Genomic DNA, 19,091 nt, shown 5'->3' with positions numbered 1-19,091 from the left:
AATCATATTACGCCTTAGTTTAACATTTAATAAATATTATCAATAAATTAAATTTCTATCAATATTTGCTTAAATAAGTTGGTCACCGTTAAGTTTATTATTTGTTTTAAGCAATAAATAATAAACAAAAGGTTGATAGTTGTGTGTATTATAATATCGAAATAATTATTTATTTACAATTTTATAACTATAATAAATTATTAATAAAATCGATCTTTTTTATAAATAAATAAAATAAATTGTAAAAATCACGAAAACGAAATTTGCGGCACGTGGTCCCGTTGGAATTAAGAGCTCAAACTTGAAGGCAATTTTTTTTATTTCGTAATTGAAACCGTTTGTAAGGTGATCGTATAAAATTCAAAAAATTTTTTTAAGGAACACTTTACTGCACACCAATGCAAAGTTCCTGATTATACAGTATCAGTGCAACAAAGATATACCGTTCACCCACTTAGGTGCAAAAATGAAAAAAAGTAAGAACTTCTTGTAAGGATGCAGAGTGATTTCATATGTTATTTGAAAAAAATTTTAGCTAAAAATAAAAAAAATAATTTTTTTTTTTTTTCATCATGCTGTGCCCCCAAAATTAGAGTAGCTGAAAATCTGTTAAAATTCTGAGGAGCAGCTGCTATTATAAGGATAAAGTCTACAGAGTTTAAAATTTTTCAAACAATTACTTTAGCCGGAATAAAAAATTAATTGTTCAATGCCAAAAACCCCGTGTTATTTAAATGGGAAACTTACATCGCTGTGCGGCACGGGTTAAAATTGAGATAGAGACCTGAAACTTTGAGGATATTTTTTTTTATTTATTTCGAACCACATAAGCTTCTGGGAGCATAAAAATTCGAAAATGTCCAAAATTAGGACCACCCTAATATATTTATTATTTACGTAAGATGTATCAATTTGATTATTTTCCTTAATTATAAGTGTATAGCAGACTAGAGGACCAGACTACCATCCAGCGATTACCAGAGTTAAGCAGCATCGACGTGGGTCATTAAATGGTCAGTTGACCCCTTAGTATCATAATAGTTAACCGATATTAATTTTTTTTTTTTTGTTCAATTTAAAGGGTATAGCCCGATTAATATGGGAATTCTGCCTCCATGGCTTTTTTGACTCAAACTTATAGGGTCGATTTGGTATTGAATGAAAATAATTCACCCCAATTTTTAGCTCTTTAACTCAAACGGTATTCGAGAATTTCAAAAAAACTTGTTTTTTCGAAATTATTTTTATTTTTATAGTAAAATTCGGAATTAATCAATGATGATTTTTTTCCTAATTCTTACGAGTCCAAAACATGAAAAAATCATATGATCGTGATTCTCAAACGGAAAGCCGATTTTTAACGGAGAAAAGAAAATTATAATCTTTTTTTTTAGCCTTTTTGAAATATGTCAGTCACCAAAATTCGTCAGAAAATGTCTTTCATACTCCTCTATACTCAGGAATTTTTTTGATTTTTTTGAATTGGTGAAACAATTAAAAAAAATTAAAAACTCATTTTTTTCTTAAAATCTTGCGTTTTAACAAACTTATATTTTTTTTTAGTACAAATAAATACGTCGAAAATTCTTTTTTACCAAAAATACATCTTCGCAAAAGATAAACATAAAGAATCAGTAGCCTACAGTCATTATAAGGGCTATTAACAGGGATTCGCACTTTTCTCTCTATTACATTCAAGTCTATGGACAGTACTATCTTTGTTGCACTTGTACAGTAAATGGAAACTTCGGCCGAGTTTTTCTCTTAAACAAACGAATATTATGAATCAATTAAAGCGCACTTCGCTAGATTAGACAGTAATGCATCAAAGTGCGGTCTGTGTTTTGTATTGAGAGATTTTGTTTCTGAAAAAAACCCAGCCGAAAATATCTGATAATCCCTGTTAATGATTCAAAAGACACTTAAAGGTAATACTTATTAGGGTGTCCCAAAAAAAACAAATATTTTTTTTCAACGTCTTATAGGCTCAAAAGTTACTTTATATTATAAAAAAAATCCTCACCGAGTTTCAGCCAGATATCTTTAAAATTGAGCTATCACAAAGAGGGGTCCCCTTTCCCATTTAAATTACACGCGAAAATTTTTCATTTTAGTTTTTAGTTATTAAGACTATGAAAAAAAAAATTTTTTTCAATTCCGCCTAGTATAATTTCATAGGGAATTAAATTCTCTACAAAAGGTGCTTATACATTATGTACGTCAAACAAACTGGGAAAAAGTTACGGGGCTTCAAAGATCAACAAAAATTCAGTTTCATCAGTGTTAAATTATTTTTTATTATTTTTCATTTTTGTTCTACACTAATGCAAAAAATTAAAGGAGCAGAAAAATTATATAAATTTTTTAGTGATTTTTGGAAGGCTGTAACTTGGTAAAAAATGATCGTATCGAGATTTTAAAAAAAAGCATTCTACAGCTTGAAATCTCTAGTTTTGGTGCATTTTTTTCAAAATTTTTTAAAACCTCCGGTTAATGCGCAAACATGAGAAATGCCGCGAGACCAAAAATTTCTAAATTTTTTTTTTTTCCGAAGAGCCCACGGACCGCGGAAAAATTCTTTCAACTAAGCGAACATATAGTTCGTTTAGCAAATTTATTCAGCTTCAATTTGGTTTTTTTTAACCTCGTAGGACGATTTTTCGCAGAGATCCCATACGAAAAAAATATATATCCGGATATATCCGGGCAAATCTGGAATATGTCGCATATATGCAACATATATATAAATATATGTCTCATACATGCAGATTTGCCCGGATATATCCGGATATATATTTTTTTCGTATGGGATATCAGCCTTCAAACAGAAAATGATCCTTTTGGCTTTGATCATCGATATTTCAGGTACCAATGATCGCACAGAAAGTTTAAGGGCGGCGGTGAAAACTTGAATAAATTCCCTACAAGACCCTGTCATCATTTTTTGAAAAAAAAAAATGTTTCTATTTTTAACATTCATTAGAAGTAAGCACAAAAAAATGACTTTTTTTGGTTTTTTAGTAAATCAACCGCTACTCTGCAAATATCGATAAAAAAAATAATGTTGCCAGGGACTTTTTTAGCTTAATGTACCCCCAAGTCCCCTGTAAATTTTTGAATTGATCCATCGAACCGTTATTTGGGAATCATCGATCAAAGTTTTGTTAAACAATTAAAGGAGCAAGTTTTGTTCCTTTAATTGTGTAATCATAATCAGAATGAAAAAAATTTTTTTTTTCGACTTTTCTCAAATTTTTGCGTTGGTGACTCAGCAAATGCAAGGAAATGACAAAAAAAAATAAAAAATTTCCAAAAAATGTTAAAAACAAAATTTAGAACACAAAAAAAAAGTTTCAATTTTTTTTTTCTTCGATTTTTTTTGTCATTTCCTTGCATTTGCTGAGTCACCAACGCAAAAATTTGAGAAAAATCGAAAAAAAAAATTTTTTTCATTTTGATTATGATTACACAATTAAAGGAACAAAACTTGCTACTTTAATTGTTTAACAAAACTTTGAGCGATGATTCCCAAAAAACGGTTCGATGGATTCAATTCAAAAATTTACAGGGGTCTTGGGGGTACATTAAGCTAAAAAAGTCCCTGGCAACATTATATTTTTTATCGATATTTGCAGAGTAGCGGTTGATTTACTAAAAAACCAAAAAAAGTCATTTTTTTGTGTTTACTTCTAATGGATGTTAAAAATGAAAAAATTTTTTTTTTTTCAAAAAATGATGACAGAGTCTTGTAGGGAATTTATTCAAGTTTTCACCGTCGCCCTTAAACTTTCTGTGCGATCATTGGTACCTGAAATATCGATGATCAAAGCCAAAAGGATCATTTTCTGTTTGAAAGCTGATATCTTTGCGAAAAATCGTCCTACGAGGTTAAAAAAAAACCAAATTGAAGCTGAATAAATTTGCTAAACGAACTATACGTTCGCTTAGTTGAAAGAATTTTTCCGCGGTCCGTGGGCTCTTCGGAAAAAAAAAAAAATTTAGAAATTTTTTGTCTCGCGGCATTTCTCATGTTTGCGCATTAACCGGAGGTTTTAAAAAATTTTTAAAAAAATGCGCCAAAACTAGAGATTTCAAGCTGTAAAATGCTTTTTTTTAAATCTCGATACGATCATTTTTTACCAAGTTACAGCCTTCCAAAAATCACTAAAAAATTTATATAATTTTTCTGCTCCTTTAATTTTTTGCATTAGTGTATAAAAATTTCTTTTTCACATTTTGAGAAGCACGTTCTTGTAGGAAATTTAATTTCCTACAAAAAATATTCAAAATCTTATATACGTCGAATGGATAAGAAAAAAGTTACAGGTCTTTAAATGTCAACGAAAAATGAAGTTCACTTTTTCGTTGACAGTTAAGTTAAAAAATTTAATATTTTTTAAACTTAACTTTTCGTTGACATTTCAAGCCCTGTAACTTTTTACTCATTCATTTGACGTATATATGATATCAGATACTTTTTGTAGGAAATTAAATTTTCTACAAGAATGTGCTCGTGAAAATTTGAAAAAAAAAAATTTTTTGATGAAATATAAATGAAAAATAATTTCAAAACAATTAATATTGAGGAAACTAAATTTTTGTTGATCTTTGAAACCCCGTTACTTTCTCCTAGTTCGTTTGACGTATATATTATGCTTGAACACTTTTTTGTAAAGAATTTAATTTCCTACGAAATTGTAATAGGCGGAATTAAAAAAAAAATTTATTTTCATAGTCTTAATAACGAAGAACTGAAATGAAAAATTTTCGCGTGTATTTTAAATGGGAAAGGGGACCCCCCTTTGTGATAGCTCAATTTTAAAGATATCTGGCTGAAATTCGGTGAGGATTTTTCTTATAATTATTAATCCGGCTATGCCCTTTAACCGACATTTATATTAATGAAGACAATAAATCCTAATTAAATGATTTAATTAATAATTTACAGATATTTTCAATGAGATTTTGAAAACGACTATATTCGTTCATGCATGATTATATCTAATCATATATGATTATATATGATCTGATCTGGCCAATTTTCAGATCTTATAATATATTGACTCATATATAATTATATATAGTTATATAAAATCATCTTTTATCGGGGTTATAGAATATTTACATACAGACGTACGTACAGACATACATACACTTGGACATCATCTTGAAGTTAGTCAGAATAGCTTCCCAGCATCTCAAAACGTCAAGATCTGTTAGAAATTCGATTTTCGAAAATCGGGCCGAAACCAATAACTTCCTTACTTTTGAAAATTTTCAATTTTCTTATCGAGAAGCTGAATATAATTACTAATCTGCTTCTCAAAATTAAATATATATATATACTTTTTATAATTACAACTAATTACTCTAATTAAATATTTAGCTTTGACTGTTTTTGATTGCTGATAAAAATGAAAACAGGAGATTTTTAAACTAAAAGTTATTTATTTATGATGACCAAAACATAAGAACAAAAATGTTATACTTATTTAAGTAAAAATTCTCGATTAATATCATTTATTTTTGTTCAGAAATATTTGACTGAATTCTTGATAAAAATTTTCCAGTCATTTAACAATAATTTATGATCACCAATAAATAATTTTGATTTTGGTGCTTTGGTCATCATAAATAGATAGGGTGGCTACAAAGAAATGATTTCAAAATTCCCCGATATTTCCCAATTTCCAGTAAATTTTGTTCACATTTTCCCTGATTCAGATATTTTATTCGTATTATTAAGATATTTAAAGTTTTTATTATATTTTCATTGTTGATATTTGAATCTGTTGATTAAATCATGCGAGAAACCAAAAAAAACGACAATGACTATTGCCTATAGACCAACTAGTCAAATTACCGATGGCATAGATCCCAATTACCTAGATTTTTATTGCTCAGAAACCGATCGCCCAGATTATTGATTATATATGATTCCGAAAACGTAGATTTCCGATCACCGAAAAATCCAATAAAATAGAATTTCGATCGCCTACAATCCCGACGAGTCAGAATTTGATAACCTAGAAATTTAATTGAATATAATCCCGATTACACAGAATCCCGACGGGGTAGAATTCCAATCACTTAGAATCCCGGTGGCATAGATATTTTCTGGCTTGAAAAAAAAAAAAATAATTTATATAGATGGCGCTGAATTTAATACGGCTCACATTTTCTGATACATTTAGGACTGTTTTCATACAACAACAATATATAACAAAATAACCATACATGTTAGGGTGTTTTTAAAAAGAACAAGTTTGTTTTTTCTTCTCGAAAACAGGTTCAGAAGTTTCATTTAGGTATAAAAATACGCCTGTGAAAATTAGAGCTCTTAATATTATAACATTAAGAGGTTCCGCATAGCATTTTTCTATTTTCGATAAGAATAACATGGAAAAGAAATTTTTTTCGTATTCTGATTTTTAAAACTAACTAACGATGCGCCGTAAGAAAAATCTGTATACATATTTTAGTAGAGAATTGAATGCTCTGCAAAAGAAAAGTCTCTTATCTTTTTTTTTGATAAATCCTTTCGTTCAAGTTATTTGAGCTTGAAGTCGAATTTATATTAAATTTTCAGATCTTTTTACTTTTTCGGCGAAACTATCGGGCTTATCACAAAATATTATGGGAACTTTTTTGTAGACACCCGGGGAAAAATGATTTTGCCTAATTATATATAATTACTTATATATGATCAGATCCAAAATTGGCCAGATCCGATTATATATAATCATATATGATTATATATTATTATGCATGAACGAATATAGTCATTTTTAGAATCTCATTTAGAATATCTGTAAATTATTAATTAAGTAATTTCATTAGGATTTATTGTTTTCATCAATATAAATGTCGGTTAAATTAATAAAAAATCGATCTATCAGTTGACCCTGCGGGCCAGCCCTAAAACTTCCCGCTATTTTCGAGCTCCTTGAGCTCGAAAACTTTGTCGTAAATACATTTTCGAGCTCTTCGAGCTCGAAAATATTTTTCTTGATCCCCGACCCGAAAGTACGGACTTTCTGGCTGCTTCTTGCTCCAGAAAGAACGACTTTTGTGGCCTACACGAATTACAGCGCGCTCTGGTGGGCTACGTTTATTTTCTGGCTCAGTCCTGTAACTATATTCATAAGCGCGCTTGTGTCAGTATACTCACACTATGAGTTATACACTATAAAGTGTATAGTATACAGTGCCGGCGTGCTGACAGCTCAACATAACCTACACTGATCATTTTAAATCGTGATAATTATTATAATTTTTAAGAGTTAGTGGCTTTCAACGATATAACCGTATGAAAATTTTATTAATTAATTAAAAAAAATTAAAACTTCAATTGAAAAAAGGAGAACGTAGTTGTAATTTCACCGAGATATATAATTTAAAAAAAAATTACTTGCAATTGATATCAATCAGGAGTTAAACGAAATTTGTTGAATAAATTTTAGCCTATAAAATTTGAAAATTGGAATTATAAAATTGACATGAAGATTATACTGAAATTTATTTTACAAATTTCGTTCAGCGTCCAATTGAAATCAACTGTCAATAATATTTTTTTAAATCTATATCTCAGCGAAATTACGACTACGTATTCCCTTTTTTACTTAAGGTTTTAATTTTTTTTTAATTAATTAATATAATTTTGATACGGTTATGACAATTGAAAATTTTTAAAAATTGGGGGACACTATCTGAGCTCCAGGATGGCCTGCAGGGTCAACTATTTTTCAGATTCTTTTTTTTTTAGCCCGCCCCGACCAGCCAAACCTCGGCTTTGCCTCGGCTTTGCAAAAGTCGGCGGGCCGCCCCCTCCCCCCACCTTTGTCCGTATTTCCGTACTTTCGGTTGGAGATCAAGAAAAATAGTAAACAACCCACGGCCAAAAATTTGGGTGCTCTGACGCAAGGAATATAGAAGCCTCGGCTTCGCCTCGGCATCTATATTCCATGCGCCAGGAAATCCAACTTTCTGGCCTAGGGTAGTAATATACTATTTGTATGCCGTTCTTTTCGAAAAAAATAGTTTTTTACCATTTCTTCTCCAACGATATCTCTCAAACGAATCAACCAATTGAGACGGTTGAGGTGGCAATCGACGCATTTTATCAAGTTCTAAAGCTGATGGAATTTTGAATTCGATTTATCGAGTCGTTTTTGAGATATTTCAAAAAAATAAAAAAAAATTTTTTTTTTAATTCTTTCGACAACAGATTCTCTCGAACGAATGAACCGATTTTGATGGTTGAGGTGGCATTCGGCGCGGCTTATAGAGCTCTAGAGCCCAGTCCATTTTGAAATCAATCCATCGAGCATATTAAAAGTTATCCGAAAAAAAAATTTTTGAAAAAATTTAATTTTTGGAATATCTCTGAACGGCCCTACCGATCAAGCTCAATTTTCTTACAGCTTCAAGATATTGACAAGCCGCATCAAATAACACCTTAAAGTTCAAAATCGGTTCATCCGTTCAAGAGATACAGGTATTTACATACGTACGTACGAACGTACATACACACATACATACTAGGGTGTCCGTTATTTCCCAAATCGATTTTTATTTACCGATCGCCCCCTGAATCTTTAGTTAATGACCTAAAAAAAAATATCCAACACAATGAGGCTCTTCATTTTCACATTAAACCGTGCCCAAATCATTTTATATTTCCCATTTAAATAACATGGGATTTTTAGACTTTTTACTCTTAATTTTTTTTCTCAGAAACAAATGAGAGTAAAAATTTAATCAAACCATATTCTGATAGAAAATTGAACGTTCTACAAAAAAGTTCTCTTATGAATTTTCGATAAAATAACTCCTTCAAAAGTTATTTAACGTTAAACTTGTGTTTGTTATCAATCCTATAATATTTTTAATTCTATTTTCATTTTTACCGTTTTTGGCTATAAAATCGTTAAAATAAAAGATAGTTGTTATTATCACCAGAGTACCGATGATCATTTATGTAGATTTCATGGCCTAAACAGAAAATCAAGGGAAAAAAAAAATTGTTTTATGAGAAATAATAGAAATAACATCCTTTCCTCATACAGACGAACTTTAAAATGAATTAATAGTAAGTGATGAAATAAAAATGTAATAACTTCTTTGTCTATAATATTATAAGCAGATTTATTATCATTTTTGCTTTCTTTCGAAAGCCTTCTAAATAGTCGTTATTGCCCGCCCACGTTTCACATCTAATTTCAAAAAATTTCTATCAATGTTAAATCTCTTAAAAAATTGTAAGGATTCCAAATTTACTTGCGAATTGTTAACAATTTACAAGTCATTAATGATCTCACCGAAAGAGCAATTAAATCAACTTAAGAGTATATCAACATTTTAACAACACGAGAAGACCAAAAACACTATTTGATTTAAGTTGTAAATGAGTACAAAACAAAATATCCTAATGCAACCATAGCTTTCTTAACAAAAAATTATAGAGAAAGCAAAGTTGATAATAAATCTGCTTATAATATTATAGACAAAGAAGTTATTACATTTTTATTTCATCACTTACCATTAATTCATTTTAAAGTTCGTCTGTATGAGGAAAGGTATGTTATTTCTATTATTTCTCATAAAACAATGTTTTTTTTCCCTTGATTTTCTGTTTAGGCCATGAAATCTACATAAATTATCATCGGTACTCTGGTGATAATAACAACTATCTTTTACTTTAACGATTTTATAGCCAAAAACGGTAAAAATGAAAATAGAATTAAAAATATTATAGGATTGATAACAAACACAAGTTTAACGTTAAATAACTTTTGAAGGAGTTATTTTATCGAAAATTCATAAGAGAACTTTTTTGTAGAACGTTCAATTTCCTATCAGAATATGCTTCGATTAAATTTTTACTCTCATTTGTTTCTGAGAAAAAAAATTAAGAGTAAAAAGTCTAAAAATCCCATGTTATTTAAATGGGAAATATAAAATGATTTGGGCACGGTTTAATGTGAAAATTAAGAGCCTCATTGTGTTGGATATTTTTTTTTAAGTCATAAACTAAAGATTCAGGGGGCGATCGGTAAATGAAAATCGATTTGGGAAATAAAGGACACCCTAATACATACTCTCGGACATCATCGTGAAATTAGTCAGAATAGCTTCCTAGTACCTCAAAACGTCGACATCTGATGAAAATTCGATTTTCGTAAATCGGACCCAAACCAATAACTTCCCGAATTTTTGAAAATTTACAATTTTCTTAGCGGGAAGTTAAAAAAAAATATATTATCCGTTGACTACTATTTTACTACAAGGTCACCCGTCCAATTAATGTTCCACGTCGATGCTGTTCAACTTTGGTTATCGCTGAATTGAAGTCTGATCCTCTAGTCTGCTACACACTTATAGTTAAGAAAAATTGATGGCATTATGTAACTCAAATAATCAAATTGATACATCCTACGTAAATGATACACCTAATGATGAATTTGGTTTTATACATAAATTACAATAGAATTTATTAGATAGATATAATCAAATCTTTATATCAATAAACTTATGAATATCCATACATATATCGATATCGATTTATACTTTTAAATTGCTGCCGAAACCGTTGAACATTTTTTTAGTATTGGGGATTTAAGTTTGATTGATAGTTGACAAAATAAAAATTCAAAAACATTAATATTAAAATTGTCATATTATGTTATACATATATATATGTATATATTGGACCTATATACATAAAGTTTTCATATCATTGAAGTCTGATCAGATCTAATTATATATAGGCCTATATATTAGGGTGGGCCGAAAATCCGTTTTTTTTTAATTTTCGTTATTAATACCAAAAATATTATTCCTCGTACAAAAAAAAAATTTTTCGGAAACCAAAAAAAATTTTAGGTCGATATCTTAGGCTCGCCAAATCCCGCTAAAGTTAGAAGTTGTTTAAAATTTTTTTTCCAACACATTTTAATCGGAAATTTAATTCTCTACAAAAAAGGTCCTATAATAAAATCACGTAAAGTTGATAGTTACTCAGATAATTGCAATTTTGCTCTAAGAAATGAAATTTTTCAAAATATTATTACTTTTTCAGGGTAAAAAATTAATTTTATCATAAAAATTTCGTAGGAAATTTAATTTTTTACAAAACAGACCTAATGAAAATTTATTCAAATTTGATAGATACAAAGAAAATAGCAATTCTTGGTGAAAACCACCAAATAACGAAAATGTGACTATCTAAACATAAAATTGCCAGTTTCTGAATAACTATAAATTTCAAGTTTTTACCAGAACGCCAATTTTGTAAGAAATTTGATTTTCAATTAAATTTATGTGATAAAATTCATATTTTACCCTGAAAAAGTGATAATATCTTGAAAAATTATATTTTTTAGAACAAAATTGCAATTATCCCAGTAACTATCAACTTTACGTTATTGTATTATAGGAACTTTTATGTAGAGAATTAAATTTCCGATCAAAATAAGTTGGAAAAAAATTTTTAAACAACTTCTAACTTTAACGGGATTTGGCGAGCCTAAGATATCGACCTAAAATTTTTTTTGTTTTCCAAAAAATTTTTTTTTTGTACAAAGAAAAATATTTTTGGTATTAATAATGAAAATTGAAAAAACGCGTATTTTCGGCCCACCCTACTATATATTATTATATATGGGTTTGTATCAGTCATGTCTGATCAGATCTAATTATGTATAGACCTGATATTATATCTGCATACCCTCGCAGATTTGAATCACGGTGGAAACACGGTGGGTTTGTTCCATTTTACCACCGTGATTCCGCGGTGTATCCACCGTGATTCCACGGTGGCTGGACCACCGTGTATACACGTTTTTTCCACTGTGATTGCGCGGTGGATACACCGTGGAACCACGGTGGTGAAATAGCTCAAAGCCACCGTGGATCCACGGTGTTTACACTTCCACGGTGTTTCCACCGTGATTCAAATCTGCGAGGGTATATATGGGTTTATATCAGTCAGATCCGATCAGATCAAGTCATGTATTAACATTTATATAATTATATATAAGCCTATATATGATCATACATATGCAGATATAATTCATGCCTGATCAGATCTAATTATATATAAACCTATATATAGCTTTATACATGGTTCGAGACATAATGTATTGGTCAGACATGATCAGATCAAATTATATATAACATCATGCATGATTATATATGGAGGTAGATATGATTATATATGATCATACATAAATTCATATATAATTATATATAATTTCATATATAATCATACATACTTATATATAATTAGGCAAAATTATTTTTTCCCGGGGCAATCTTATTTCCTACGAATTATTTTTTATAGAGTTTTTTCCAATTCCTCATTGTTTTCTAGTTATTACCATTTTAATGTTAAGCTCAGAAAAAAAAATAGTGTTCTGATAAATTTTATCAACTTGATTTATTTTTATCAAGACATAAAATATCTATGCCATCGGGATTCTACCTCTTCGGGATTCTGTGCACGCAAAAAAATTTTTTGTTAGAGCAACAAAAAATATGTTTAGGTAACAAATCGTTATGTTAACATAGGGATTACAAATGATATGTTATGATAACAATAAATTGGTTACAATAAGTAATTTATATGTTGATTCAACAATAGTGTTTTATTATTGTGATAAAATCCTCTGATTGTTTTAAGAAAATAGTTTGGTTAAATTAACAAATCCCTTTGTTTAAGCAACAGAATTGCTTTTTCTGAGTAACAAATTTTTCTGTTGGCTTACTAAAAAGTTTGCAATTAGTATAACAAATTCTGATTAGTAAGCACAACAAATATCTTTCTTAAAGTAACTGACAAACTTGCCATAGTAAGATTTTTTTTTTAATTTCATTTGTGGCTTACGCAAGCCAGAGAACCTATTTTTGGCCGTATTTTCATCCCTCTGGGAAAATTATTAATATTGGTCCTACAGTTCCGGAAGTCAGGTCTTTTTTTAGGAAATTTCCTCTTTTCGTTGAATCTTTTTTTAAATTTTAAAAATCTTTATTAGTTTTGCAGATATTTCCAAAAAACTGAACCCCTTTTTTTTTAGTTAATTGTTAATAACTTTTGCAATTTTTGCAACTTTATTTTTTTCAAAAATCATCTAGATGCTATTCCGAATCGAATGACACCTCAATCATAATTTTCGGAGACTGCTGAAAGAAGTTGACCAAAAAGGCACTCGTTGACTAGGCTATTAAACAAATTTTGTATTTAAAAACATTACAAGATTTAATGTTAATTTTTATCTTTATTACAAAGTTCCTTGTATAAGGAATTTTTTCAGTTACTGTCCAGTAAATTGTATACTTTTTAATTAGAATTTTGAGTTCTGCTTTTAACAGGAGCTGTGTTTGGGCATTTCCTGAGATATTTAGGGCTGAGACAATTTATTTAATTTTAATAGAATTTTTAACAGGAGCTTTGTTCGAGCATTTAAGCTGAAATTTCCTTATTTGGGCCAGAAATGCCTAAACATTAAATTTCAAACCTGCAGAAGCTACAAGGTAATAGTTAAAAATTGTTTTCATTTTTAACTCCCCAACTTTGCCCTTTGTGAGTGGGATTTCACAAAATCGGTTCTTGACAGTTTTTAACATACCAAAAAAAAAATATTCTGTCAAAGTTTCAGAGTTCTAAGAGCTATAGATTGGAAAATACAAATTTTTTAAAATTGTTAATGCCTCCGTACAGCCCTCTGGGAGTGGAATATCATCAAATTAGTTCTTACTAAATTCAAGAAGCAAAAAAAAAAAAAATTCTGGCCAAGTTTCAGAGTTTTAAAAGCTGTAGATTGGAAGATACAAATTTTTTTTAATTTCTCAACACTCCCGCACAAAAGAATATCCTAGCTGTTTTATACCTATAAGAGATATAGTTAAAAAATGTGAATTTTTTTTAAGTAACGTCCCCGCAACGCCTCTTGCGAACGGAATTTCGTAAAATCCGTTCTTAGCTGACCTCTACTTGGTGGAAAGAATATTCCTACCAAATTTCAAGTCTATATGTCTTATGGTACCAGAGATATTGTGGTGAGTTACTATATACGTGGAAATCTCTTATATACATGCAGAAAATATAATAAAAAATATAATTAAAGTGATTAGCTATCATAACAAATTTCGTTTGTTAAATCAACAAACTGATTCTGTTACGACAACAAAAACGAATAAGTAATGATAACGAAACAATTTTGTTATTGCAACAAATTCATTTATTACGACCACAAAGCGATTTTGTTGAGACAACAGATTGACTTGTAGGTTGTTCAAACTGATTTTTTATTGCAACTTAGTTCATATTGTTAAATAAACTAATTGATTTGTTATCTTTAATAAATTCATTTGTTATTGAAACATATTTTTCTGTTATCTCGTCTTTTGTTATACTAACAAAAAATTTTTATGCGTGTGTAATTCGGATTGTATTCAATTAAATTTCTAGGTCATCAGATTCTGACTCATCGGGATTGTAGGCGATCAAATTTCTATCTTATCGGATTTTTCGGTGATCGGAAATCTACGTTTTCGGAATCATATATAATCAATAATCTGGGCGATCGGTTTCTGAGCCATAAAAATCTAGGTAATTGGGATCTATGCCATCGGTAATCTGACTAGTTGGTCTATAGGCAATAGACGTCTTTCCCCAAAAAAAGTTAATAAAGTAAATTAATATGGCCTACTTTTGATTATTCGTTAAAAATATGTAAGTTAAAATATTTAATAAGAAATTTTGTGATTAAAATAAATTCAAAATACACTAGTTATAAAAATTAAGGGATATTGAAAAAATTCAAAATTTTCAAATGATTTTGAACAGGATGTAACTCGAAGGAAAATGGTCGTACAACAAAAACAAAAAAAGTAAAATGTAGCTTCAAGTGTCTTGTTTTTTGATCTGGTTTTGATAATTTTTTATTATGCACGATTTTTGAGTAATAAAAAGTCAATCATAATTATCGAAAAAAATTTATTGAAGCTCGTAGATAGTTTCTTAAACAAGCATAAATTTGAAAAGTTTTTTTTCTATGGTTTTCTAAGGATAACTCCGGGCCCGTGCATAATAACAAAATTTCAAGACCAGATAAGAAAACGAGACACTTGAAGCTACAATTTTTGTTTTTCGTTTTTGTTGTACAATCATTTTCCTTCGAGTTACGTCCTGTTGTAAGTGACTTATAAATTCGGAATTTTCTTAATATCCCTCAATTCTTGTAGCTAGTGTTTTATTTAAAAAATTTTAATTTTTGATTGATGCGATAAAATTCCCGGATATTTTTCGAAATTCCCTGACATTCCCTAGTTGCATTAAATTCCCTGATGATTCATGGCTTCTGGCAACCCTGATAAATAACTTTTAACTAAAATATCTTCTGTTTTCATGTTTATCATCAGTAAAATCTCGATTTTCATTAACAAATAGACATTTAAATGTAAGGTAAAAGACCCAGTTGTTGAACCTAGCCCAGTTTCTGACCTTTTCAACTTTTTTCTTACTTAAAAAACTATAACTTTAAAAAGAAAATCAATTTTTTCTTAATTTATTGTAATTTATTCTGAGTCTTACTAATGGCAACTTAAAAAGCAGAAAATATAAACCGAATAAAAACAAATATTTTAGCCATAAGTGGCTGAGGAAGCCATTTTCTAAGTAGGGTCTAAACAGTTTACGTTAGGAGGTACGACGATTGAATCTGGGCACTAATTATCATGTAAGTAAAAAAATTTAACTAAAAATTGATGGATAGATCAATATTTAATTGAAATTTATTTTAAGAGAGTGTACCAGGTGATTTTCAAATGAACCGTTTTCACAGGTAAAGACCCAAATTATTAAACAAAATATGTTATTCGATGCGTAAACTTATTATTTATCGAATGAAATGTTTCTCGTTCGGAAATTGCAATTTATATCTGAGAACGGCTCATTTTAAATTTCCATTTGCTAATGTAAGTGCAACAAGGACAGTTCCGTTCATTAACATGTGTGTGAGAAAGAGAATAGATGGTACATCCACTTAATACATTTATAAAACACATTAAAATGAGTTTTGTTGTTGAAATTTTAGGCCCAATATTAAAGGTATGGTGGAGTTTTTGACCCTAAAATTATAACTTACTGCGAGCGAAGTTATCTGTTTAATTAAATGTCTATAAAATGTAAGAATAGCAATATTTATAATTTTCTTAAATTATTTTCTACTATTATTCATAACACAGTGATAAATTAACATTTAATATTCATTTTTAAAACTAAAAGATCATAATTAGATGTTGAAAGTACATATTCTTAGAGTAGTGATAAAATTATTGTAAAAATAATGTCAATTTCGATAGTATTTAAATTGTTATGACTCTTTTGGTTGAATAATATTTTTATTATGACAAAATTACTTTTTTTACTGATTTTTCATTCAAGAGTTTAAAAAAAAAGACAACGAGCTACGATTAAAAATAATGAAAACAGGCGCTAGCTAAAGTGACTTTAATTATTTATATTTTAAATATTAAAAAATGATGTTTTTGTATTAATAAATATTTAATTTATTTATCTAAATAATAGTTTTAGTTTATTGAAACTTGGTAAGTACTTCATAACCTAATCATGGTTTGTGTAATTTGAGGGTCAGAAACTAGGCCACTGTGAGGGTCAGAAACTGCGACCTGAAAAATTCTGAGGGTCAGAAACTAAGTCTCTGAATGTCAACTTTTAAAACGTCAATTTAAATTATTAATTCAATTTAAATAATTATTTTACGCGCATGACTTTATTTGAAAAATCATAAACTAGTCGATAGAATTATTGTTTTTCTCATTAAATTAAATCTTGCTTTAATTATTATAGTATAACCCCAACCGGCTCTCTAAAAAGGTCAGAAGCTGGGTCCCTTACTTTAAAGAGAATTTGGTAACTTTAAAAAAGTTTAAGAAGATAATTAAAGTAAATATACAATAATTATTTACTTACACATGAGGTAATAACAGTATGAATAGTGTTATGTATATATGGGCAAGAATTTGGTTCACTATCTGTTGCTGAGTGATAAGAAATCATCAGTAATTCTTTCAACGTTTCCGGAGTCATATCACTATTTTCTTGTGAGTTACAATAAATTTTAACGTAATTATCTAATATAATTCGATCATTCATCAACGATAATAATTTCTCAACTTGTTGTTTAAATGTTGATATGCCTAGATGTTGAGATGAATTTTTTTGTGATGAAGCAACAAGATATTTAAATAATCTTGAGCCCAATTGCGGATAATGTGGAAATAAATACTTAATAAATACATTTTCTGAAATACCATGATGAATATTATCTTCGGACTGACTATGCTCAGCCAAAATCTGCAAAAAATATAATTATATGAGTTCTGACGTTTAATTAAATGATAGTATTTAATTTTTAAAATTATACTTTGCTTAATTTGTCAATGGGAAGAAAATTGGTTGTAAAATTTTGTTCTATTTCATTACTGGAAGTACTACGGGAAATAGATTTAGGTACTTTGTTATTTATTGTTGCAGTTGACTGCTGATGTTTTTGTTCTAATTTATCATTATGCCGAGTTGAATGATTACCCATCTTGAATCGCAACTTTCACTGGTTCATATGGAATTAAATAATTTCTTATTGATGCAATCAAGTATTAATTTATAGGCTAAAATTACACAAGTCACGTATGCAGAGAATATTGATGATGCATTAAGCGTCATCCAAAATAAAGATATATATCTTTGTACATGACTAGACAGGCCAATGAAACACCTTCGGGTTTTTCCGACTGAATAAAAAAAGGAAACTAAACGTGATGTTTCGCAAATTGACAGAAAAAGTTTAAAAGCCTAATAGTCACTTTTATTTGCAAATTGTCGTCGATTTGTAAATTGAACTTAACTAAAATCTGCTGCCCTGGGACCGGATGGCAAATTCCCAGCAAAAGTTGAAAAGAATTCCCTGATAGCCACACTTTTCTCAGCAAGTTGTTATGTCCTCAGTGGCCTCAAGTGTCTCCACCTGTTAATTAATTAGTGAACTTGAAATACATAAATAGGCGCGCATTTAAATTCCATTTGAAATGTATATATTAAGATCTCACAACACTTATCGCGTCTTATCAATATTTAGTCAATAATTTAAATAATAAATCGTCGTGGCACATACTTACTAAATTATCTATTTAGATTATAAAAAAGGTTTGAATAAATAGATAAATAAATCTTTATTTTGTATTTGAAGATATATAAATACAGTTGAGTGGTCTTGAAACGTTTCCTGTTACCCGATACTTAAAACCTAAACAAAACACACGCATAAAAATCATGAATAGGCCCTTGTTACACTACAGTGGTTGCACAGGGCCGGCCAAACACCAAAGGTTTTCTTTGCATTTATTTAAGTAATTATAATTTTTTCTTTTTAAATGTCATTAAATTTGAATCCTGACTTTGTCAGTATTTTATAATAAAATACCAGCAACCACTGTAGTGCTCGTTGATGCCATTTTCTAGTCATGGTTATTTTTAATATCATTATCATTATTATTGTATTGTTGTTGGAATTTTATGGTAGTGCCACGCGATTGCTGGTGGTAAGACACAAAATCATTCGTAAAACTTAGTTTTTTTTTTTATGAGAGAAATGTTGAAACTGACTTTGGTCAACATCAGGGGTGGGTAGTTACGCGTAACGGACAGTTTCTTACGTATTTTACGTAAACTACGTATAATACCTTAATTACGGTATTATACGTCGATTTTTGTGCCAACTAGCGGATGTTACTTGAAATTGCACGATTTTTAATTTCGAACCGTTTTTCAATTGCTTCACAAGTGACGGGTCGAAGTATATAATTTTACCCGAAATGAGTTTATTTAAAAAAAAAAATGTATCAATCATTCTTGGAGGAAAATGATTTTGTAATTGAAAAATTGGATAAGAAAAATATTGCTCGATGTTTAAAGTGTAATCATATGCTAAAAAATACTGCACAACTCCGATTACAGAGTCAGCGGTAAATATTTTATTAATAATTATTTATACTTTTATTTAGTTAAA

At 29.3% G+C, this 19,091-nt stretch overlaps 1 protein-coding gene across 1 annotated transcript in view; it reads right to left on the bottom strand.

The window, feature by feature from the left end:
* Positions 1-17,880, bottom strand: part of LOC130670881 (uncharacterized) — a 47,648-nt gene extending 29,768 nt beyond the window's left edge. The window contains exons 1-2 of the mRNA XM_057474487.1: positions 17,451-17,880; positions 16,997-17,380 (exon numbers count right to left, since the gene is read on the bottom strand). Coding sequence (XP_057330470.1) covers positions 16,997-17,380; positions 17,451-17,618 — 552 coding nt within the window. The 5' untranslated portion in view covers positions 17,619-17,880. The remainder of the gene's footprint in view (positions 1-16,996; positions 17,381-17,450) is intronic.
* Positions 17,881-19,091: the final 1,211 nt, after the last annotated feature.

The sequence above is a fragment of the Microplitis mediator genome, chromosome 7 (genome assembly GCF_029852145.1).
Source record: "Microplitis mediator isolate UGA2020A chromosome 7, iyMicMedi2.1, whole genome shotgun sequence".
NCBI lineage: Eukaryota > Metazoa > Arthropoda > Insecta > Hymenoptera > Braconidae > Microplitis > Microplitis mediator.
The sequence above is the reverse complement of the archived record's forward strand: the minus strand, read 5'-3'. Positions and strand labels throughout refer to the sequence as shown.